This window comes from Mycteria americana, chromosome 14 (genome assembly GCF_035582795.1).
Source record: "Mycteria americana isolate JAX WOST 10 ecotype Jacksonville Zoo and Gardens chromosome 14, USCA_MyAme_1.0, whole genome shotgun sequence".
NCBI classification, from domain to species: Eukaryota; Metazoa; Chordata; class Aves; order Ciconiiformes; family Ciconiidae; genus Mycteria; species Mycteria americana.
The window spans coordinates 6,700,356-6,725,039 of NC_134378.1; the positions used below are offsets into that span (position 1 = coordinate 6,700,356).

General features: G+C 49.2%; 1 protein-coding gene across 2 annotated transcripts in view; it reads right to left on the reverse strand.

Moving 5' to 3' along the window:
• Window positions 1–212: 212 nt before the first annotated feature.
• The window catches only part of ZHX3 (zinc fingers and homeoboxes 3), a 51,617-nt gene continuing 27,145 nt past the window's right edge, over window positions 213–24,684 (reverse strand). Inside the window, exons 3-5 of one of the 2 annotated variants that reach the window (XR_012777861.1) lie at window positions 7,605–10,534; window positions 5,679–6,053; window positions 213–5,176 (exon numbers count right to left, since the gene is read on the reverse strand). Coding sequence is in view for 1 of the 2 variants with exons in the window: in XM_075517155.1 (XP_075373270.1) it covers window positions 6,043–6,053; window positions 7,605–10,374 (2,781 nt within the window). In the remaining variant the exon portion in view is untranslated. Of the gene's footprint in view, window positions 6,054–7,604; window positions 10,535–24,684 lie in introns of both variants that reach the window. The other variant, XM_075517155.1, reaches the window with a different exon arrangement.

The following is a 24,684-nucleotide window of genomic DNA, read 5'->3' on the forward strand; positions in this document are numbered from 1 at the left end:
CCCCGCAGGTAAATTGTTGTGCTTTCAAGATGAACGTGAGGGTTGTGACTGAGCATTCCCCGCTCCTGGACAAGCAGACATCCCCCTGCGCGGGGCAGCTCTCGCCATCGCCCGGCATTAGCACTGGGCGGAGGGCATCCCCGCTTCAGCACCCCACGCCCCGTGGGCCTCCCCAAACCCGAGCGCAATCACCAGTCGACTCACGTTCGTCTTTTACGCTCTTTATTTAGGAACAACCAAAAATGTCTGGTTTCATTTCAACAAACTGTACAAGCAAGCTCTTCCCCTCGCCCACCCTCACATCCACATATACAAAAGGAAGGGAAACTTGCCGTTCACTTCTCAGAAGTGGCATTGTTGCTACAGGGAGTTCTTGCCCTCAGAATAAGAGCAGGTAAAGTCCATAGCAGGTACAAGCTACCCTAGCCCTAGTAATAGCCACAGCCCACAATCACAGGCAGCTTCACTTTTTTTTTCTCTTTAAAACCTTTACCAAAAGTAAAAACTATTTCCTGTCTCACACGATTGCCAAGGTGACCATCTAAAATTGTGGTCTTAAAAAAAACACAATAATAACCCCACTGGAACCCCCCACACCTCCCCGGTACAAAGACGGTTTACACAGCAGAGCCCTTGCTCTGCTCCCTAGCTGCACGGCCACCCTTATGAAAGGTCCCGTTGCAGCTACAATTACATTTTCCTTTGGATAAATCCAAGCAAAAATTCCAGGTCATTCAGCACCAGCATGATTTCTAAATAACAATAATTAAAAAAAAAAAAAAAAAAAAGAGACCCCATTAGGCTGACTTTGTGGTCTGCTGAGAAACAAAGTGATCAACACGCTGTTCCCAAAGTCTCTCTTTTAGTGCAATGTTAGTATGTGCAAGGGGAATCACAGCCACGTACCCATAACACCACCACGAGCCAGATGGGGCAGAGAGAAAGTGCAATTTTAGCAAGAAGTTTTCTATGCCATGGATTCCTAGCCCAACCTTCACTAGCACCAGTAAGCAAGAGTCCTCCTAATACCACTCTCCATCAGTACAGGGAAAAAGTGGCTTTAACCGTGCCATCAAAATATGGCCAACGTCAGCCAACAGAGCACGCTTTACTGGAACAGGCAATAACAAGAAAACAAAACAAAACAAAAAAAAAATCACTGCTTAGGTAACAGAGCTCCCTTGCTCTGCTTTAAAGTTTTGCGATGCAAATCCAGCATTCCTGGCAGGGACCACTGCCAGTAAACATACAGCAGAAACTAAACTTGCAAAAAAAAAAAAAAGGTACAGCTTGCAAGTGTCTCATCCCCCCATTTGTAGTGTTGCCTAATCTTACCCTGCTGGTTTTGTGATCAACTGAGACATTACAACAGAGGTTGCTGCAGTGAGCTGAATCACATCAGGCCACCGACTGATCTGAAAAGAGCGAAGCCAAAATTATCTGCGCAACAGGAGAGAGAAGGTTACAAGCATTTTAAATACTATCAACTTGACAGGAAGGTGCAGCATCATGTTAACTTTCTAATTTGTGCCTAAGTGCTGAAAATCATCTTTCTCTCTTCCAGTTCCCAGTGACCCAGCTTCCAAACATCACCTTCCGATCAGGTTGCCTTTGTAACGTCTCCAAGAGAGGGGTTGCAGGGAAGACAGAATACAACACTTCTACTTGTGACCAAAAATTGTTGCTTTTCATTAAAAAAAAAAAAAAAAAAAAAAATATATATATATACCCAAAACCCTAAAAGGAAAACCAGCCTTCTACATCCTCCTTTTCCTCCTGAATAGACAGGGGACACCTAGCAAAAATTAACCAAGCAGATATCTTGCAGCTCTAGCTTCTGTGCGAGCGTCGCCTGGGCAGGTTAAGGCTCTGCGTTCAGCTGTGGGCTGACTACGGGGTTTCTCATCACAGCCGCCAGCAGCTACTGCTTTTGCCGGTGGCTTCTCGTGGTGACCAGCGCAAGCCCCTGGCAGGGAGGGGACATGCAGCTGTGCTAAGTAGCTGCAGCTGGAGCTGTGCGGGCATGCCATGACCACCGCGTGCCATGCATCGAAGCAAGTGCCTGTGCCCATTCCTCTTGCCATGGCTGCGGGTCTGATGTGCAGCAGCGCTCAGCTCTCAGGCAAGTGGAAATAGGAGCCTATAAATCATGGTTGGTTTAGTGTTCTGCTAAAAAAAAAAAAAAAAAAAAAAAAAAAAGGAAAAAGAATGATTTCCAGGATGCTAGTTAAGGAGCTGAAAAATAAGCTACCCAAATGAAACACAGAGCCATGTCTAGAAATCTGACGGCAGGGCCTGCTGATAATGCATAAAGTAACTCTGTTCCTTGCATCAGGAGAACCAGCAGTCCTTGACACGAGCGAGCCAGGTACAGCACAAATCAGGGTTTCGGGTTATTAAGCAATTGGATTGTGCCCTTAATCTAAGCAGCCTCAGAGACATAAGTAACAAGATTCACATGGATTAAAAATGATGGTTACTACTGTGCCTGTCAAGCCCAAGCTCACACACAGCGGATGGAGGTGAAGAATTTAATTTCCCTTCCTCACTGATGCTGGCTACACGACATCTATCTTACGTCCCTCCTTTCAAGTCAAGATATTCATCTTTGATTAGATGATGATAAATATGCACACACTGTGTAGAATTGTGGTGACACTTCCTCTTAACACCAGAAGAGCTGCTGCTGGGACTGTCAAGCCACCTCTCAATTTTTCCTTTCAGTTTCAGATGCAAATACATTTCTAATGTCCTGCACCAAAACCTGAGTCTAGTTGTAGATGACACCTGCTTCTCCTCAGCTTCAAAAGCGATGCAATAGGGAAACAGAGGACCACAGAGCTAAACTCTCAAAAATCTTCAGCTTATACTTTCATGGAGATTTCAAGTCAACTAAAAAATGCAGATGATAAGGAATGTAGGAGTTAGAAAGGGAACTCGATTACTTTTTTATGTTTTTGTCTCTAAATCTCACTCTCCCCATGCAATGGGACTTGCCAGCCCCATCGTCACGTCCGAGGGGAATCTGCATGGAACCACTTTTTAAAATTCCTCTGACCCAAAAGAAAGAAAACTCCTGCTGTGCTTGTATGAATGCATGGAGACAAAGCTCAAAAACCTCAGCAGCTTCCAACCCTCAAGGCTGGTTTTTCTGTGTACACCGGGAAATTCTCCCTCTAGCTCACAAGAGTTCTCTTTTCAATTTTTCTGGAAAACTGGCCGAGTACAATCCAAGTGCAAAAAATTTCAGCTAGTGCATGGAAAAATGATTTGAAGGGACCAGTTCATACCATAGTCCTTAAGCATTTCTGTAGATGGAGCGGGGATCACTCTTCCAATTAGCCATAGGCCTTTAAGTGTACACCAAAAATCCCACAGAAAATCACCTTGAATGGGCAAACTACACTTCCAACATATTTATATAGCAACTAGTTAGTAAAAGTGTACATTTTTAATGTACATCTTAATGCAATAAAGAATCAATGGCATATCTGAACTCTATATATGTGTACTTAAATAAACCTGCATGTACATAGACACTAGAGAGTAAATTGACCTACCTGTATTTGTTCTCTGAAGGTAACACCGTACATACTCTCATACTCTCGGGCCACACGACTCCCAGATCTGCTACCTCCGCCTCTAGGACCACCCAGATTCTCCCGTCACCTGTGACATTTCGGGGTGTGCAGGATTGCCCCCCGCGAGGACGAACCCCTGGGGCTCTGGCTGTCTTCGCAGTGCAGCCGCCCCTGCTCTCCCAGAGGAGAGCTGCAGGGACAGCGCCCGGCTGAGCCAACATGAGGCCGAGGTGGGACTGCTGCCAGTTATGCCTCCAACTGCGGCACGACCAGCAACAGCGCTTCTAAAGAGAAAGAAATTTAGGGAGCCTGGTGTCACAGCAGGGTGCTCCGGGTCGCCACCACCTCTGCTCGCAGCGTTTTGGGGAGGGTTCGTCTGACTGCTAAGGGATGGTTGCAGCGCGGATGTCTGCACCTGAGCGCGTCGCCCCGGCTCTCTTTAGGGTGCAGGTCATCTCCTTCTGAAGCAGATGCTCACGCTTGGCCGTGGGGGTTACGCTGTGTGCCAGGGGAGCCAGGCGAGCTCCGGCACAGGCACCTACCACGGAGGCACGTACCGCCAGGCGAGAGGAAGTCCTCTCTCTTGCAAAGCACTGAGCAGATAAAGCCCCTCCTAGCAGTTGAACAAGGCGGCCTCTTAAAGAGGGGTTGAAGAAAGAATTGGAAAAGCAAGGGCAATTAAAGGTAGAAATCAGACACCATCTTTGGAAGAGGTTCTGAAAGAGCTTTTTTGGTTTTAAACCAGATTTTTTTGTAAATCTCTGGATCCGATCCTTTGGGGCTTGCTACCCACCCTTCTAATAAATATCATTTACCACCAACAATAAAGTCTCCCACATTAAAAAGCTCTCACTAAATAAAAACCTTCTACTGAAAAAGCTTGGCTGAGTTAGCTTGGCAAAAATAAGGAGCTATGACTACTCTCCATAAATACATCAGCGGATAAACACCAAAAACTATTTAAGTTAAAGGACAATGTTGGCTCCAAAACAAACCAGGAATGAACCGGCCATGAATTAATTCAAACTAGAAATTTAAATAAAGTTTCTAACCATTCAAAGGCAGTGAAGTTCTGGAATAGCCTTCCAAGAGCAAAAGTGAAGGCAAGACATGGAACCAATTTTGAGCTGGGATTTGATTAGTTTGTGACAGAATGGTCTGACACAGCATTTGGCTGGACTATTCATCTCAGGAGTTTCCCTTCTAGACCTTGTTTTCTATTAGAAAAGAACATTAAAAAAATCTTCAAGTAGTTGTATCACACAGCAACCACCCAAGACAACGTGGACATGTTAAAAATGTACTGGTACTGGGAAGCAGGAAGGTTAACTGGGAAATTTATTTTGCTGTTTCACCAGAACTATTGCAGATGAACTGGGGGGGGGGGGGAGAGAAGAAAAAAAGATTGGAGCAAACACTTGAAGTTACCAGCGCTGCTGCAGGAGGATCTGTCATGTAGGGCTACAAGAGGGAAACTTCCTGATTGCAGAAGAGCTGCTGCCTCGCCGATCCCTTGGAGACAACAATGACTTGAACCACTCACAGCAACGCTGCGTATTCTCTGCGTTTGTTCTCTGAAGAACAGCTTGTTCTCTCTGAACAATGAAAAGGATTCCAGGTCAGGATGGAAAAATTATTATGTGCTAGTTCTCAGTGATTAAAGGGACACTTGGAGATTTAACAGCCTGCTACAGTCAGTCTCCAGGAGCACAGGGGAAAATATTCTAGCCAGGAAGGGACAAATGACACCAAACTCCATCTCCTGGGTTGTCTGGGTCTGGGAACCTGCTACTTATCGGAGAGTATGCAATGCTAAAGCTAACTTCATCTGTAGGGATGAAAAATCTCACTCAACTCCTGCTGAACTTTAATGCAAGACTGGCAGTTTTCTTCTCAGATACCTTTTCTTTCCTAACACACACACACTTGTATGCCCGCAAAGCCCTTCATTGCCAGGGCTTAAGGACCAGAAAGGGTGGAGAGGATATATGCAGCCATGCCAACCTTTAGAGAACAAACACCTTAACGGACAGATGAAAAAAAAAAAAAAAAAAAAAAAAAGTACTGTGCCATGATAGTCCATATCTAAGCAATGACCTTGTTTACACAATGTCTGAGATTCGTTATGCTTGTATAGGCATCGGTATATGAATATGAAATCTGAAAGTCTGTTGACTGGAAAGCAAACAAGAGCATCCTATTTCCTGGGTGTGAGCTGAGCCCCCGCCTCCGCCAGCTCTCAGCCATCTCCTCGGCTGGGCCACCGAGAGCTCTGCAGTAAGTGCCCAGTTTTTGCACGTGCGCTCTCTCATGTGCTGTGCTCAAAGGTCTCATTTATGGCAGTGCTTTATCACCACGTCCTGCTCCTGAGGTTTGGATCAGGCCAGCCCATGGGTTTCTTAAAGACCAAAAATTTCTTCTCAAGGGTAAGAGCGGATCCTCCAGGGCTGGTGGTTTGAGTTCAGTCTGTTTCTGAAAAAGAACAGAGGTGTCAGAGATGCTCCGGCTTGCCGCAGGGGCCTGCAACCCTGGTGGGGTGCTGGGTGGGGAGGAAGGGGCGCAGGAGTGTCTCGGGATGGGCAAAATCGTGAGCCTTGATGGATTCAGCTGCAGAGAAAGGCCAGCCCCTTTCAGAGGGGCCAGGAAACCCAAAATTCTCGTGGGAGCAGAGCTGGCCTTTGACCAGTGGCAGGGCTAAAGTGGGATGCAGCCCGTGGCAGTCCGAAGCTGTGCACCCTCGCTGAGCACCTCCTGCCTCTGTGCCACGAGGGGTGACGGGACTGCCTCACACTGGCTGGCATAAAGCCACGCTCAGAGGGTGCTAGCAGGGGCACGGCCATCGCCCTGGCATGGGCACAAAAGCTGACCCACCGCCCCTCCCCAAACGGCTCCCACTGCAACGCCTCCCCAGCCCGCTCCTGCGGCCGCAGCGGCTCCCCAAGCAAAGCGCACGGGGCAAGGCACATCCAGACCTCTCGGCTGCAAGAAGGGCAGGGCCCCATTCAAACCCCTGCTCCATCTCCTCTGCGTTAGACAGGGGAGGGAAGCAATGAATTTTAGTGGATTTTTTTTTTTTTTTTTAATTTTTTTACGGCCTGCAGCCATGGCAGAAGTGTGCGCAGGGCTCCAAAGCAAGGCAGAAGGGCTGGAGAAGATCCCAGCTGCCCAGCACGCCGGCAAGGGGCTGCATGTGCGGAGCAGGCGAGGGGCTGCGCAGCCCGCGGCAGGACAGGGCAAGCGCTCAGCCATCCCCATCTGGTGGGAACCCCGCCGGGGAGGAAACGGCCCCCAGCTGCACTTCTGAAGAGCCCATGGAGGACTTGGAAACCACCTCTCCTCTCCTTCCACACGCACGCGCACCTTTCAAAAGCGAGTCCTGGAGGAGGGGTAGGGCCAGCAGCTGTAAACACCAGCCCTCCACGTCCTCTTCCTCCTTGCAGCCTCCATCTTCAACACCCGAGCCTTTCCCCGCGCCAAACAAGGATGCTCACATCTGGAGAGCTGGCAGCGGGAGAGGGAAGGGAGGAGGCTCTTGCCTGTGCAGGCAGGCAGGGGTTACGTCTGCTGCCCGGGGCCAGGGGGAGGCATGGAAGGAGCCAGTGACATGGGGGACAGCAGCCAGGCCCCTTCCTTCCCAAATACCCATCCCCTTCATACATAAACCCAAGGGCCACCTTCACCTGGGGCAGATACAGGGACCAGACACTCCCGCTGGTTTTACTTAGGCTTAAAATAAAGCCAGGATTTGGCTTCAGAATGGAGCCAGCATCCAGTGACCAAGGCAGGCAGGGGCAGGCAGGCAGCTGCACTCACGGCATCTCACCGGACCCTCCTCATCCTCCTTCCCTGACCCCACTCTTTCCCAGGGGTTTCCTCACCACTTCCTCAGTTAAATCCCAAACAGCAAGACCGGACACTAAACCCTTCCCTATAACCTCAATTTCCCAAATGGGAAATGCTCAGTGCTCCATGCTCGCCCAAACCCTCCCGCAGAGCCAGCCCTGCCCGAGGCGGGGGCCTTACCAAGCCGCGCGGCGGGCGGCAGGCTGGGGGTGTCGGGGGTCCCGGCGCTGCCTTCCTGGCCACCCGGCTCCCACGACTCGCTGCTCTGCGACACCTCCGAGCCGGCCTCGCAGGGCCCTTTCCGGCTTCCCGCCATGTCGCCGGCCTCCTCGGGGACGGCACCCCTGCTCTCCTCCTCCGCCTTCACCGCAAACCACACCTTGAGCTGCTGGGCGCTGAGGTGGGAGCGCTCGCAGAGGCCGGGCAGGTCCTCCTCCCGCAGCCCCTTGTGCTTCTCGTAGTAGTCCTCCAGCACCTCCCGGCCGGCGGGGCTGACCTCCACCAGCCCCGGGGGGAAAACCCCCCGCCTGTAGTTCTCATACCACTTCAGCTGCCCGTTCTTGTAGCCATACCGGCTGTCCCCGAACCAGCGAATGACCTCGGCCCGCGGCAGGCCCGTCTGGGACACGATGGCGTCGTACTCCTGGTTCGTGGGCCGCTGGGTCTGCACGAACATTTGCTTCAGCAGATGCCGCTGCTGGGCCGTTTTTTTAAAGTTCAGTTTGGTTTTCGGAGGGGTGGGCGGCCGGCTGGAGCTGCCATCCCCTTTCTCGTTTGCACCAGCACCCGGTAACTCGCTTTTGCCGTTGGACTCGGTCACTCGGAGGTTTTTCAGGTTGATTTTGATGGGACTCACTTTCCGCTCCACCGAGTTCGGGTTGTTGCTGGAGGCGTCGACTGAGCCATTTTCGCTTGCGGCCCTCAGCTCATCCGAGGAGTCTTCCCCTTCCCCGCCACCATTTTCGGCCTCCTCCTCCTCCTGCCGAGCCGCCTCCTCCACTTTCTTATTTTCCTCCGCCACCTTCTTCTTCCTCCTCTCCGAGAACCAGCTATCAATCTCCCTCCGCGTCATCTTCGTTTCCCCCCTCAGGCGGTTCACCTCTTCCTCCGCAGGAAGGGGATTTTGGGCAAAACTGCTCTCCAGGGCCTTCAGCTGCTCTGGCGCCCGCTCTTTGTACTTGGTCGGCGTGAAGTCGGGAGCCTGGTGCCATGACTGCCGGCGCGGTGGGTGGTGAGGGGCCGGCGTGGCTGCTGCCACCACAGGACTCAGCTCGGCTCCTCTGGGCGAGACGTCGAAGGTTATTTCAGGCAGGGAATCGAGAGTGCTGTCTCCAGGGAAGACGGCCCGGCCGCCTCTCACGTTCCTGTAGTGGTACCTCCTATCGCTGAACCATTTTCGAATCTCCTTGGTGGAAAGGCCCGTGATTTTTGTCAGCCGCTCGACTTCGGCCTGGCCAGGGAACTGGTTTCTGCAGAAGCTGCCTTTCAAGGCTGAGAGCTGCTCATGGGACTTCTTGTTTTTGTACACGTTGGGATCCAGGAAGGTCTGCGAGGAGATCGCCGGGCAGGCGGTGAGCAGCGACTGGCCGCTGTTGACCACCTTCACCCCCGACGCGCTGCTGGAGCTCACCGTGCTGTGCTGCGCCGCCGGCTGCGGCTTGGGGACAGAAGTCACCGCTAAGGTGAAGGAGGAGCTGGTGCCCTTCAACCCGTTTGCCATGATGGGCTGCGTGACCAGCAGCCCCCCAGTCCCCTCCGGCTGCCCCACCACGTGGCCTGGTAAAGTTGCCTGAATAAGATGGGGGACGCTCCCAGGATTTGCAACCAGCGGTGTGTTCAGAACTGTAATGGTGGGTTGCGGCACAGACTGAATAACGGTGTTAAACATCTTCTTCCTGGCATCTTCAATCTCCTCCGGTGACCAGCTGATGCCCTGCTTCAACCTCTGGGCAGTGAACCAGATCTTCAGCTGCTCTTCTGGGTACTTTGTCACCACGGTCAAGTAGCAGAGCTCAGCTTTCGTGGGGTAGGGGAACTTGTGGAAAGAGTTTTTGAGGAAGCTGTTGGAGTCCATGGCAGCGTTGTACGTTGGAATGCTGCTCAGGGGGATCATCACCTTGGGAAGGGACTTGGACGTAGGTAGCTGCTGATGCAAGGGGGGTTGCTGCTGCAGTGACACAAGTTGTGCAACACCCGCCTGCAGAACAGGCACGTTTCCTATGATGGAGCCATTCACTATATGAGATGATTTTGTTGAACTTGCAGTGGGCTGGCTGACCGGCACGGACCCGTTTGGGAATGAATGCTCTCCATCTTTCACCTCTGACTCACTGCCCAGCTGACTTGAAACATTCTCCTTCAGTGTGTGGATTTTTTTGGCCTCCGGTTTACCTTTCATTATCTTCATGATGGGGGTTTTGGTAATGATAATTTCAGACTGGCCGTCCACCCCTTCTTCAGGGACCTCTCCCGGAAGGTCGTGACTGCTAGTGGCCTCACAGAGACTTTGCTCCACAGTTGTATGATTGTCCTGCTTAGCCACCCTCCAGATGAAGCTCGTTTCGCCGGCGTGCGACTCTGCATTGTGGTGCGAGAGCCCTTCATGGCTATTTGCCAGAAAGTTGCACGCAACACATGCAAACGCAGGGTCTTTGCTAAAGTCTACGTGCTCAGAGTCCAAGTGCCCAAAGAAGTGATGAACGTCTTGAGATCCAAAGTCACACGACTTGCAGATATAAGTGTCACCATCAGCAATACCGCGGTGCCCATTAGACAAAGCTCCATTATTACTGTTACTGGCACCAGCATCACTAGCTGCTGGCCCTTCCGCAGGAGCATCTTGTTGCGTTCCTTCACGATCATCTTCTACAGTGTCCAGTTCAGTCTCCTGAAGCACCAGTGTTTTTACTGGTATCATGCAGGGAGTTGTGGATTTTCTTTTGCTAGCCATCACTACAATTGATCCAGATGATTATTTTTCTTTCACTTAAATGAAATTAGAATTTAAAAAGCGCTATTGCAAGTGCTCTGTGGTCTAGATTCCAGCAAATTCATGATGTCCCAAGGAGCTGGTGTCAAATGTTGACAAATGTTCATATTTGCCGCTGAACCTGAGGACAAGGAGAGGGAGGAGGGGTTAGTTCCCTTGGCATTAGACAAAGCACAACTGTCCTGGTATTTAACTGTTTCACTCGAGAAATCATTTTCAGCCTCTTTTGCTGGAAAAATTTAACTTGACCTTGGATTTACTGTATTTTCACACATACAACCTGTGAATTACCTGTTTAAAAACAAACACACAAACATGCCTCTTTTACAGCCCACATCAAATTCTCATCCAAGAAGGAAAAATGCCAAAATTTCCCCTCGCCCTGCCTGGCCCAAGACCCCTCACCAGTATTTCGGCAGGGAGAACCGTGCCTGGGCTCCCTGCGCGCCCAGGCTCCCGGCTCGGCGGCGCACAGGAGGCGAGATACCAGGCAGGGTCACCCTGGGAAAGCTGCCTGCTTTCCATCAGAAAAAGCTGATGAAAAATCAACACATTCCCCACAGAACATTTTGATTTCTTCAAAATTGGCATTTTCCAACCATCCTGTTGGGAAGTTTCTCGCCAGCTCAAAGCACCGTGCCCGTGCCAAGGGCCTCTGCCTGCAGAGACGCCTGGAGCTCCGCTGCAGGGAGCAAGAAGGCTGCAGGCAGGTCGGTGTATTTTAGCCCTCCTTGCTCAGCAAGCCCGCAAAGCATTTGTGAGATTCCCTCCCCACCGCGTGCACGCTTCGTTACTGTTTTAACAGCATCTATTGAGTCTTCATCTGGAGCTGCAAGAGAAGGTAAGGTCCCAAAACTCAAGGCAGCATCACGCACACGTTCCTGGCTCCCAGCCTTCCCCTCCCACCACCTTTGCAGCTTTTGGCATTCACACAACTCAGTGCGCTGGGGGGCATTTCCGAAGGAAGTGTAATTTCTCTGCAACACAAGCCCATTTTGTTGGGCTTAGGGTGACCAGAGATCTGTCACATTCTTAAAAAAAAAAAAAAAGAAAAAAAAGAAAAAAAGAAAGGAATAATTTTTTCTCTTTTTTTTTTCTTTTTTTTTTTTTTCTTTTTTTCCTGCAGCTAAAGCAGTTCCCAAACTGCTCCAGCCTGTGGAAGGCCAGGGCATTAGCCACAACCTTATTCCTGGCCTGATGTAGCTTCACCATCTGCACAGTGGATGCTCCGTGCCCGAGATCACGACCCGAGGGCAGTGAAGCTGTCTGCTGTAGCTGGCACCAGGAGTCACTTGCCTGGTAACAGTCCGATGACAGGGAAGGCAGCACATCTGAGGGAGCAACATCTCTGCCTTAACCTCTCTGTCAACCTTTTATACCACAACTCTGCTTTTTTTTCTTTTAAACACAGGGATAAAATGGTATTTTTCCAGATTGCAAGGTCACTTGGAAGCATATGGACGCACTGATTCATATTACAAAGACTCAGTGCCAGATTTTCCTGGGATTTACAGTAACAGCGACGGAGCTTTATAAAAACACTCATAAAAACTTGAACTTAAAAAAACCTCAAGAACAACTTACCATCCTACCAGATGACTCACAGAGGTAACTCCTATCAGTTACAGCAGCTGTGCACCAGTAGCTTTCTCATATCAGATATTCTGAGCTGATCTCATGCACTGAGAAATGCAGATCGGGCAAATGACTTCGTGGTGCTTATGCAATACCTCCTCTGCTTATTTTTGTCGGTAGCTTTTAGAACAGAGGAGTGAAAGGTCCTAATGCAAAAAATCAAATGGAGGAAGTACAATTTGACCTCCCTAACTTCATTAAAAATTTTTTAAAAAATTGCTCTGAAAGCTGACATCATTTTTTCCAAAGAGGAGAGCCTAGATGGCCGACTCTGGCCTCAGCAACTCTCAGGCACCGTTTAAAAGACTGATGGGAAAACATAACTTCCCGTTAATGTGGGCTGATCTGAGATTACAAAACAGTCCTGTAAATAGTGTTAGTCATCACTGAACTTGGCATCAGAAAAGACTGTTTGCTATGCTAAAGCTTCGTGAAAAGCTAGAAGTTATAACTTAAAAAAAAAAATCTATAAATAAAAAAGGTATTAAAGCTGTGATCTTGATTTAGACAGTGTGAATTGCATGCTCTCAATACCTGCTTTATGCTGCTCTCATCCCACCTTTTCGTGGTTAGTCTTACCCTCTGCAGAGGGCCAGAAAGTTATTCATTAGCATTAGCAAGTCAAATACTTGGATGACTATGAATGGGCTTTGCTATTCAGAGGGGAACAGCATCCATTTGACACCGATCCCAAGATCCTCATTTTTGATGCTAAGTTAAATATTACACAATCTAGCAGGGTACGATGACCTTTCCAAGTCGAGTCAATTAGGAAAAAAACAATAAGACCAGCCTGAAGGCTACAAACTATAGCTTTAAAGGCTGAAAGGAGTTTCGTGTCGGGGAAGCAACGGTAAAAGGGAATTATTTTTTAATTTGATTCTGCAGCTCTAACACAGGCCAGGGAGAAACTGCTGGGCCCTCTGCAAGCTTTTTCGTTTCCAGCAACCTTCTGATAGAGATCCAGTTCCAGAGTCTCCATTACTGAGACAGCTTGAGTCCGAGACGGATCTTACCTAGTATTTATAGAGTCGCCAGATATCAAAAAGATGATTTTTATCTGTCAACAGAGTAAATTTGATACAGAGCGACTGAGATACACAAAGACCCCCATTGTGCCACATTAACAGAGTGCCTCTCCCAAGCACGCCGTCACTATTATTTGGGGTAAACGTGAATGGCCTGACCCACCTACGGAGAACCTAAAAGCTCTGCATTTCATTTACCAGCACATTTGCATCAAGCTCCTGCTCTCTCCAACAACTTTCGTTAAAAATGCAATCAAAGCGGCCCCAGCCGCCACAGCTCTCCTGCTGGGGCTCCAATATTAATGCCACCTGAGAACACAGATTGCAAATTTAGCTGGAAGTGAATCACAGTGCCAATTTACTGGGAAAAAAAAAATTTAATCAAGTGTACTGTTTGTCCGTTTCATTTCCATGGAACAGTTGCATAACCACATGTTCAGAGCATGTTTTATTCACTGCTCACCTTCTGGAATGCACTAATACTTTAATACACCACTAATATATAACAGAATGGATAATTCACCGATTTCTCCGTCATTAAAGGAAGCGAGGTTGTTTTAACGGATAGGGTAAATTAATGGCAGAAAAATTAATCAATTAAAAAACAGCCTTACAACGGAGCTCAGTATACCACCACTGCAAACGCCTCAGACCAATCTGTACAGCTGTGTATTATTTTATAATTAACTGGAGCAAAGAGACATTAGCTGAATGGAATAGCTACCTAGCAGCAAGGAAGACAAAGGGATTGTACTTAAATCATGGTTCCTGTTTAATTTATACCTGCTAATTTAATAGTGAGGTAGCAGAGTAGGCAGGTCAAAGGACCTGTGCACCTAAACCTGCCACTGCTGTTGGAAATTTGAGGGGAAAACTGACTTAAAGCAGAGTCGAACCGATTCGGTCCCAGTGATGCTCCCAGAGAAACAAATGCTGGAAGGAAAGGCAGCCCAAAGGCTCCTTCGGCCAGGTCGGATCCCAGCCCAGCACGTGGCTGGGGGTACGTTTCTCTCATACCTAAAGCACCAGGAGCTGACCCTGAGTCACACGACAGCGGGACGACTGTGCACACCCCGCTCCCGGGACAGGGCAGAGCAGCCCGGCCTTTGCACAAGGCAGGCACGAACCCAGGTGAACGGCTTGGGTCAGGCTGTGGTTCCCCGTCCTTGATGTATGGCCGTGACGGCTTGTCTGCACAGCTCCCAGCTTAAAACAGTTTAAAAAATCACCACGGGAAGGCTCTGCTCCGCTGGTAGATGCAGTTTTACGTTGTTGCCACCACGTCATGGCTACGGGGACAGCAGGTTGGTGGCACTCATCAGTTTCTCAAGGGTTGCGGCTCAGAAGTGGCAAGCCCTGTACTCGGAGCCAGCGGCGAGGGCAGGGGAGCCGCAGGCTGAGCTTGCTCCTGCACTGCCCGGCTCTGCCCGTCTCCTCCGTGTAGGAGGCCCAGGAAGGCCACATGCCAGCGACCCACCTCCAGCTTACAAACAAGGAGAAGGAGTACCACGAGACGTGCTAGCTGTGATTTCAACTACCCCTAGTGATGCAGAAAATAGTAATAGAGGAGGAAGATGGAAACCGTGAAATCCAGGATCCCAATCTATGAAAACAACGCAGCATTTCTGCTGGAGACAGCCCCAAAACTACATTGCTGCTATGAGCATTCCCCTCCTGCAATGCTCCCCATACCAGCCCTCCTTCCTTCCCAGCACAGGAGCCTTCCCGTCCCCATCAGCGGGTCCAGGTACACGCTGGTAACCCTCTGCAGAGCAGCTTTGCCTCCGCTGAGGAGAACAATGCCGAGACCGGTCAAAGTGAGCTTAGCAATTTCAGAAAATTTACTTCTGCAGAGATTAACAAAGGGAGGTTTCGAAATCTGCACTGCTGAGTATGAACTTTCAGCTTTTTCCAGCTTGGCTGGATAGAACTGGTTTGGTTTTAAATGTTTCAGTGAATTAATGAGTTAGGTTGTTAATGCAAAACATTCATTCCGCGCAGTGCCAAGGTCCCCAGTTAGAAGATTAATTTTTGTGACCTTTTGCAAACCTCGCCTAGAAACAACAGAAAACCCACCAGGCAGCATCACCGGCCAGCCAGCGCACAGCCGGGCACAGCAGCTCTGGTCCCACCGCCCGGGCACGGGGCCGACGGGACAGTCGCCCTTCTCTGCCCCCAGCCCAGCCGTCTCCTGGGTGCCCAACGCTCACGGTGGGGACAAGGCTCCCCGTGGCCACGTAGGACGGCTACGTGCTCTACTGTGGGCTCCGGTGTTTGATGCAGCTCTGCTGAAAAGTAAATGCTCAGTTTAAAAAAAAAAAAAGTCAACACCAAAATAGAAGTAAAATAACAGTTTTCTCAACACTTTCGGTGCCTGCTAGGCAGGCAGACACACTCCCCAGGTCAGGGACAAAGTTGATGTTTCTGTCTCATACGAAGCCAAGCACAATATTGGCACTTTAAATAATAGCGGTTTGTTTTTAAGCTGAAACTCTGCAGGCCCCAGCTGATAGCATAATATGGGGAGAAAAAAGAAAAAAAAAATGAAAGGAGGAAAAAAAAGTTGACATTTGAGAGTTTTTGTCTCTCCCCTTTAGGCTCTACCTCCAGCCAGGCACCGAAGACGCACGTCTGTCTTTGGGAAGTCCACAGACGACTTCGCAACTCCCCACCGGTAATTAGCAAGTAAAGACCAGTAAATAAAAGATCCCTGTGGCCAGCACCACGGAGTGGGTGCTCTCTGCAGCACCCAGACCCGCGGGCTGAGCCACCTTCCCCTTCCCACCACCAAGCACCCCACAGGGAAATCCCACCGAGTTTCGCAGCGGGTGCCCCCCCGCACGGCAGACAGCCCGCTTGCTCTGGGCAGCGCTGGGTGCCAGCTCACTAGCCTGGGACTGCGTGCATTTACCTGGGTGCTGGGGAGGGGAGGAAACACAGGTCCACGCAGCAGCAAGCGCAGGTGTACGAGGGGCACAGCCCCATGGCCGCCCCTGTTGTCAGCCACGGCAATCCCGGGACCCTGTTTCTCTTTGGTTGGGCATTAACATTTGTTCTGCATTTGGAGTCCGTTTATGAGAATTCAGGTAGGAGTTTCACCAGTTTTATTAATTTCTTGCCAAAATGTGCCCAGTGTGGGCTGGCAGGAGGGAGGAAGGCTGGAGACTCCTGCGCTCTCCAGACCCACGTGGGAAGGGGCAAAGGCTTCTTCCCTGGCCGGCGGCTGCCCCACACCAGCTCTAACCCGGGTTTCATCGCCGCGGACTTGGAGCCACAGGCTTTGGTTACATCAAAAGCGTAACAAAGTGCGAGGGAAGGGCATGCAGCAGCATCACCAACGGGCTTCAAGGACACAGTCTCCTGCCAGGAACAGGGCAGCTATTGCTAATCCATCCCAGGGACACGCTACGTGGATGGACATGCTCCGGCAACTCAGCAAAGACCTCTCCAGGCTACATCCCTGTGGTTCACTACGGACACACACAGTTAGAGTGAACAGCCCACCTCTCCAGAGCAAATCCCAACTTCCCGGGTGCGGACGGGACGTCTCTTAGCTGCGCCAGCACGGCTTTCTAACAGAGAAGGAAAGGCAAGATTTGGCAAGGCTGAGCTCCTCTGTTCCTGGTCTGTGGCTGTGTGTCCCAGCTAGCTGGGGTCCAGCCATCCTCCCTGGGTAACTGTTTGCAAAGCCTGCAGCTGGAAGGGAAGTCACGGGATGGGATCATCTCCAGCAGCCTAAAAACACCAGCACCAGAGCATCACCGGGGCTCCCTGCAAGTGGTGTGCATCTCCACGTCATGCCCTTGCCTAGGGCTGGCACGCATAGGTGGCATCTGCCACCCAGAGCCTGGTCCGTAACCCAGCCCAAGGTCGTGACACACTTAATTCTTTTGGGGTTTAACCCTGTACAGGACTGCAAGTTCCTATGAATGAACAGTTAATGAGATTTTCCCCTCCAAAGCAGATCGCTACTGCACTGAAACTGTGGGCACTCAACGTTCAGGTGCTCTCAACAAGAACAGGGAAAGCAACCAGCAATAAAATAATTGCAACCTGAGAGAAGCCACGTAGGCAAGAAAAGCTTCTTCACATCTTATTATTTTGCACCCCACAAATGTACAAACACACGCACAAATTTCAGCAGTTTCGAGCTTCAAGCAGCATCACATAGTCAACATTTGTACTAAGGAACAATTTCTCTTTATGTCGACTGGTCAGGGTGCTTTGTAGTTTAAGCCTGGCTTTGAAAACGTGTGTACAGTCTAAAGGCAGTGGAAGCCAGTTGACCGAACAATCGTATTCATTCTCCATTACTTGGCAGGCCTAGAGTAGAAAAGCGTCTTTCCCATTTAGGCTAGTTAAACGGAGCTATTCATTAAAATTTCGCCCTTCTACAAACTGCTGTACTTCTCCATTTAAAATTTGCCTTTAAGAGAAGACCTCTCTCCTCTGCCCCGCACCACTCCTCATCGCCCTGTTTCAAGTCATCACCCATTTACGAGCTGTGTTTTTCGATTGCTCTCATGCTTCCAAAACAGCAGCAACTCGCCTTTGCCATCATTACCTGGGTAGAGGCTGGCTTGCTGCCTTAGCACTCGGGGACTAATGGTAATTATCTCTGCTTTTTTTTCAGATGAGCAAAAAACAGAGCGAGATGGAAGGCTAGAAAGGGGTGGCTGAAACAGAACGCGATTAGAGTATAAAAATAGGTCACTAGGATAATATAACCTTTAGACTATTGGCAATGTGCCCCCCTTAGAGACAAGCCTGCGTGCTATATTTCAGGAAAATGTCAGGAATAAAAAAAAAACACAACGCACATCAAAACAAAACCACTGATCATCCCTCGGAGCTTTGCGTGCTTCTGTTTGAACATCACTAACATTAATTCACTCGCTCCTTTTCCTCTGCCCTCATCCATTTGATCGAGCACAAAATAAATGTTATGCAATCATACCATTAACATCTTCCAAAAAAAAAAAAAAAAAAAATCTCTTTTGGCATAGAGGCTTCATTACAGATTTGCTCCAAGTTACACTACCTTAGCAGGGTTCACAGTCCCAGCATCCCAGGGACCCACCTCCATAGCTTCAATCCTCACATTTTGTCCATGCTGCAAAACATTCCTGGCGTTCCCCCAAAGGAAAAGGTCCAGCAGACAGATAATCATCTCTCAACAGAGCCAGCTCCGAGGTTACCGCTACCAGCAGAGGACACCAGATAGCATTAATGGAGCTTCAAGAAGTCCCTCAGCTCATCGGTATCTGGGTCTCCCATCACCTCACACTCAGCTGGTGAATACCAGCGGGTTGGTTTGTGCCTGAATAGGACAGTATGAGAACATCAGTCATGTTTATAAATGCACAGGAGCTCTGATTTCAGCCCCTTGTGCTTTCTCTAGGAGGTTTTCTTTTTGCTTGCGTTGTCAGGGATCTGTTTGTGATTGCAGCTTGAGCACAGGCACCTCAGACGGCCCCACACAGGTCAGTAATATTCTGCCACACCACGTTCGAACTTGCTACATGCCTTGCGATCCCACGCTTAGAGCTTATTATCAAGCATCACCATTTAGGTAGGGCAAGACCAGCTTTGGCAGATGCAGCCCTTTGGAATGCATGTGAAAAGGGGTAGGTTACACCTAAAATATACTTCTTTGTATTTTTATTACCTGAAATTGCTGAACTGGCTCCAAGCCAAAAAAAACCCCAAAAACCTATTGGGGAGCTCGGAGTAAAGACTCCTGGTTCCCAAAGCAAAATGAGAACCAGAGGTAGATCTTGGTCCATGTTAAATTTCTGACAAGGGTACTTGAGTCTTTTAAATCAGCAGGAAACACTTGGCCAAGGTGGCGAGGAGTTCCCAGGTATGAGCACCCGATGGCAACAGAGCACACGAAGCGCAGGAGCCCACCGTGCTTCTCAGTGCTGCTGCAGCCCAGTCCCAAGGAGTCATTTTGGGGGAAGCCTCTGAGCCCGTGTTTCTGAAGCACTTCTGCTCACAGCCCCACTTCCAGGTTTGCACATCCACCTCCATATGGGTGACCCTATTTGGGGGCCATCACCCCAAATTCAGGAGCCACAGCTCTAGATGCTAGCACAACATTTATTGTTAAAAGAAAATCAGCGTCAGCTTTTATACCAGCACTGAAACGATCCCGCTGCAGAACCACAAAAGCCTGCTAGAGGGTCACGCAGTTTTCTCACCGAGCATCCAGGTCCTTTGTGCAATGAAGAAACGCTTGCTGAAGACAGGCTGATCACCAGTTACCGGGCGGCCACGTAAGGGACAGACCCGCAGCAATTCCAGGGAAAAAAAGAGTGTCCAGAGCTTTAAAACAAGATGCGGGTGGGAAGGACTAAACCGAGCAACTAAATAGTACCAGACAGCAAGCATAGGGCGCTGGAGCTGATCATCTGCAGCACAGCCTGAAGACTATGAGAGTGCTGCAGCCCCTTCCCAGCTGAGCATTTTTGGATTACTTCATCCCCCGTGCCCTTTTGCAATATGCTAGCTTCAAGAGCTGCTTTACTTTCTGGCTCAGCATCAGCTCCCATTCCCTCGCTTACAGTTGCTATAACCAAAAAGACAACTGCAAAATACTTCGGCTGAAAGCAAGGAAACAGGGCTTGGCAGGTCGGGATCATGGATTTTTCTTTTTTCTCCCCCCTGGATCCTGCTTCAGAGTCGTCCTGTCAGACCTCGAGCGCAGCCGATGGCTTTTGCAGCTTATTGAGTCCGCTGGTTTATGGCAATGTTTTTCTGCTCACTGAACTGGCTCATTCTTTTAGCAGAACAAACTGTTCCACGTTGAGGCAGGAGTTGGCTGTGTTTTAACAAAGGATTTTTCCCTTCTGACAGTGTTTTGCAGAAGACCCAAAAAAAGGAGTTTGGAGCCAAGTTACAAAAGGTCAGGAGAGGCAAGTCAAGCACTGGGTGTAGTTCCTGTATGTCACAGCCAGTCAAGGAAATGGGTGGGGAGAAGAGGAATGGCATTTCGAGCTGCAATAAGATGTATAAAGTGGTATTAATGAGGAATGGACTTTTGAATGAGGATGGCAAGTATGCCGGCACTATAATTTTTGCTTTACAAGAGCAGGCTTGTTAGGTAGGCTGAGGTCTCCGCAATCATTTATCCATGTGAAGTATGCATTTGAGAGAGTTCAAGTAGCACTAGCAGCAAGAAAAAGGCAGTCGTCTTTGCTTCCCCTCCCCAAGCTGATCTCAAGCAGCTACCGTACTCTCATCTCCCGTCAGCCAAATGAATATTCAAAAGGCTTTTGCCAAGCGAACGACAGTCAATCACCAGCACAATGCTGGGGGAAAGAAATACTGGGCTGAGAGACCCGCGTGGGACTGGCACCTCGTCTCCCCCCACTCTGCTCTAGCATCCCAACCATTTTTAATGCGGGACGAAGCACTCCTGCAGAGGTTTGCAGAGGCTGCTCTGCCTGCTCCCTCCCCTGCCCCGAAGCAGGACAACACCGCTAGAGCAGAGGTGCTGTTATCCCCCGAGCAGGGAGGGTGCACGGAGGATGAGCATCCGCTAGCGAGGGTGCTACGGGTGGTCCCAGCAACACAGCCCTCCCTACGGAGCTGACGACAGACCTTCCCTTTCCTAGAGGTTGCGACCACAAGTGCTTTTGGCGTTGGATGGACAGGTTTCTGGTGAGACCCCACTCCCTGTTCAGCAGCAGCAGCAGCTGACAGGGCCAGGGTCTGTCCGTGCTATGCACGGGGCATGGACAAACCAAGATGGCCAACTCTGGCCTTACAGATGTTGGGAGGAGGGGAGCCAAGGAGATCTGCAACAGTTGACTATGTTATGCCTAATACTCAAGCTTTTCCAGGCCTCAGAGGATCCCTGAATAGAAAGAAACCACCCATCACTGGAACGCAGCCACTTTTGTGGCTGGAAGGGGCAGATGTTCAACCCCATACAACAATGCGACACAGCAGTTGAGACTGTAAGTGAAGAATGCTGCATCCACTTAAAACTGAAGAGGGAAATTAGGGACATCATCTAATTCTAGAACTACCATTTGGTCCTGATGCTTACAGTTCACATACCTACTCTGCAAGAGTGGCACAGGGTTTTCTTCCATTGCCTTAAATAGACAATACCCTGGCCTAAAGCGTTGAACTACAAGAACTTCAGAAGCATATGGTCAGACTGGCAAGTTTTCAGCTCCTTCAGCTGGAACACCACTTTCCAAAAAAGTCCAGCTCCTTTTTAGTACCTACATAAGTGACAGACTTCCAGAAGTCCCCACTTTCCAATAGGTCCTGCTGGCACAGAGCACAGACCATTAAGAGAGCTCAGCATCCTAACGGCCAAACCCTTTGCTGAGGTATGCCTGATGAGAAGCCGAACTTCAGAAGTCCTCCTCACCGCAGCTAACATTAGCTGCTCCACCACTCAGTTGCCAAGAAGAGCGGGCATGGAGAACTACATCATCCCTACCACCCAACCCTCATCCACTGACCCCCGAGAGCTCACAGGGGCCAACCTTCTCCCTTTCTCTGAAATACTCACCATTTCTTTTAGGCCTGATAGTAAGAGAAAAATGGATTTGGGATTTCATTAGAGATCTCCGTGGGCAAGATCCAGGCTTCCGAATCGTGCACCTGCCAGCCAAACGCAATCCTTGTCATCTGCTCTGCGGTTTGAAAACTGTATTTGTTCAAAACCATTTGTCAAGCCACCCTGGACAGTACGCAGAGATACAGAACAAAGTTCAAGGGTTATTTGTGATATGAACTGTGCTTGTTAGGACTCTTCTCTTTCTCCAACAGTTTAGCGACACTTGGAATTGCCTGTCCTTACTGGAGAGTCAATTATTTTTTTAGTTGAAAACTCACATCTGACACTGCAGGTCAGCTGTGAGCTGAAAGCATCCCAGTTATTTACTGCTGGAAGCGAAAGGAATTTCCTTACTCTCAGAAGACAGACATTTAAAATTAGTTTCAAGTACAGTTGTGATAAACAAATCATGTTCTCCCCCTTTCCCTCTCCTGGTTTTTTGTCTGTTTGTTAAGTCATGCCTGCTGGTCTAACCAGCCTTTTCCTTAGCTGCCCTCTGCAACTCCTCCTTTAAAAATTCATTCACAAGGATGCAGGGGAACTACAGACATCTTCCGAGAAAAATCAGCAAAGCCAGATCCCTGCTTTCAGAGCTCTCCCTTTGACACTCCATTCCCCAGGGACCTCATTTTTTGACCACCATTAAAAACCCCAAGCCACCAAGTATTTGGCTTTTTTTTCCCCTTCCTGTGAAGAGTGGGAGGTGGGTTGTTACCTTCCTACAGGGGACACAGGCTCAGGACTTGAGCTCCCTGCCGACGGCCAGCCGGTGGAGTCTCTTGCTGGCTGGAAGACGAGCCCACCAGCCCGCTCCACCTACCCTGCTCAACGGCTGCGGGACGGGAAGAGCTTTCGGCAGACTGACGAGGACGACAAGAAGTGTTTTAAAACAGTATGATGGCCCGAGGAAAGGGCTTGGGGTGTTGGACTGAGGTCTCCTGCAAGCCTTTCTTCAAAATATTGATGTACTCATTAATTTGTGGATCACGAGGCCTTGATACGAGGAGATTAATTTTAAAAATTCAGGCACGCTGGGAGAATTGCTTCCTTGCCATGTGTTAGCGAGTCTGCCCATGAACTGCCAGCAATTACTAAGCCTCCACTCTGTATTCAAAGCTCTATACAATGGAGTTTATTATTTTTAAGCCTTTCAAACATCAGTGTAGCGAACTTAAGAGTGCTATTTGGAAGATTAAGATACGAACACCACCATATTATTCAATTTAGCTCCAACACTGAGCACTTATTTCTGTAAAGAGTCACAGCTAATACTACATTTCCAACTGCCAACAGAGACAAATACTTACAGCTTTAAGTCACATTGCAGCATGGTCTTGTAAACCAAATTTAGGAAATAAGAACAAGGAAATTACTATCATTATGCAAATACTGCCCAATTACTGCCAAGCCATACCAAACCTATCTTCAGGTCTCGGCCATCGGCTTCAAAAATACACTCGTAGAAATTACGACCCGAGGCTTTCTGTGCGTGCAGCCAGGTGTGAAGTTACTAGTACATCTCCAACAGCTGTAGTAGAGGAGTTTTCTAAATATTTTATATGGTCATACAAGTGCAAAGAGGCTGGCTACCACCTCACCGCCCCAGCTCATTGCCTGCTTAGGACGGTCCCGCAGAGGAGAGCGGCAGCTCTGGGTTTTGACGGCGATATGCCAACCCCAAGGGCTCCTGCCACGTGTCTTTGGGTCTTGCTCCCATGTTCTCAGCCCGCGTGGTAGAAACCTCGGTCCCATCCCCACAAGCTGGCTCACCTTGAAAGAATGACACCATTTGCTTTTCCAAAGAGCTCTGCGCAGCTCCCTTTGCAGAATTAAGGCCACTGCTGAGCTGCGTTGCTGGCTCGGCTCCCCAGTGGCCTATTTTGGGGCCTTTGCGGGTGCCATAGAAACATATAACAACTCAAGCTGGGAGGGACCGCCGGGGGACATCTGGGCCAACCCCCCCACTCCCAGCAAAGAGTTTCCATCAATTCTTCACCAGGCAGGCAAAGCTGCCTATCAGTACCAAGCTCCTGTTTCCTATAAACTCCTGCTGCATGGAATACAGAACAGCTTTCTGGCCACTTGTGTAATTTACAGAGACCGTTGAGTAATACTTCTCTCAAAAATCCAGAAGAATTTCTCAAAAAAAAGAAAGAAGAAAAAAACCCCAAACCATAAATGTAGGCAGGTTCCAGGACTTTTTGCCCCTTCCTCTGACAACAGCAAATCGTTTACTAATAGCTGCTTTATTTGCCCAAATCAGACATGCAGACAGGTGACATAAAGGGGAGAGACGGGAGAAAAAAGGGAAAGGATTTGTGCCTGTTTTCTATCAGTACGCTACTTAAGGGAGAGCCGACTTGAAATCATCCCACCCTTCGCAAACAATTGTGTGAGTTAGACGAGACTGGGTGCAGGACTAGCAGGATGGGAAAAACATCCTTCCAGGGGAATAAGGGAATAACCAAAGAATGAAATGAAATAAGAGTCAATTAAAAAAAAAAAAATCAGTTTGCCTATTTGAAGGCTCTCATTTCATTAGTGCTGATTTAACTTGAAGCCTTTGGAGAAAAGCTCTCTTTTAGGAATCTAATATTTCCCAGCCCTTCAACTGAACATGGAAAAAGTTCTCACTGCAACGTGTACCATGGGTAACAGAAACATTCCTGATTTACACTATCAAAAGCATCACGGCCCATGTTATAACCTCAGAGAAACAGAAATCAAGACTTCCTCCTCCCTTTTCAGAAAGAAATGAAGGGTGGTCTCATTACACCACTCTAAAACATTCATCATCATTAGGGCGAACGGCACAGCATGTATCATTAACTCTGCTTAACATACGTAAGAAAACAACAGGATAAACTAAACTGCAGGAGGAGTCAGCGCAGGGGACCATAATGTAAAAATAGTATTTCTGCTGTGCCAGCAGGCAGTCTGCAAATACAGGAATGGGGATGACCGGCTGGCTCGGGGGCTTGGTAATGGCATGATGGAGCCTTTCATTCCTAGGGCAGCAGTCCAAAT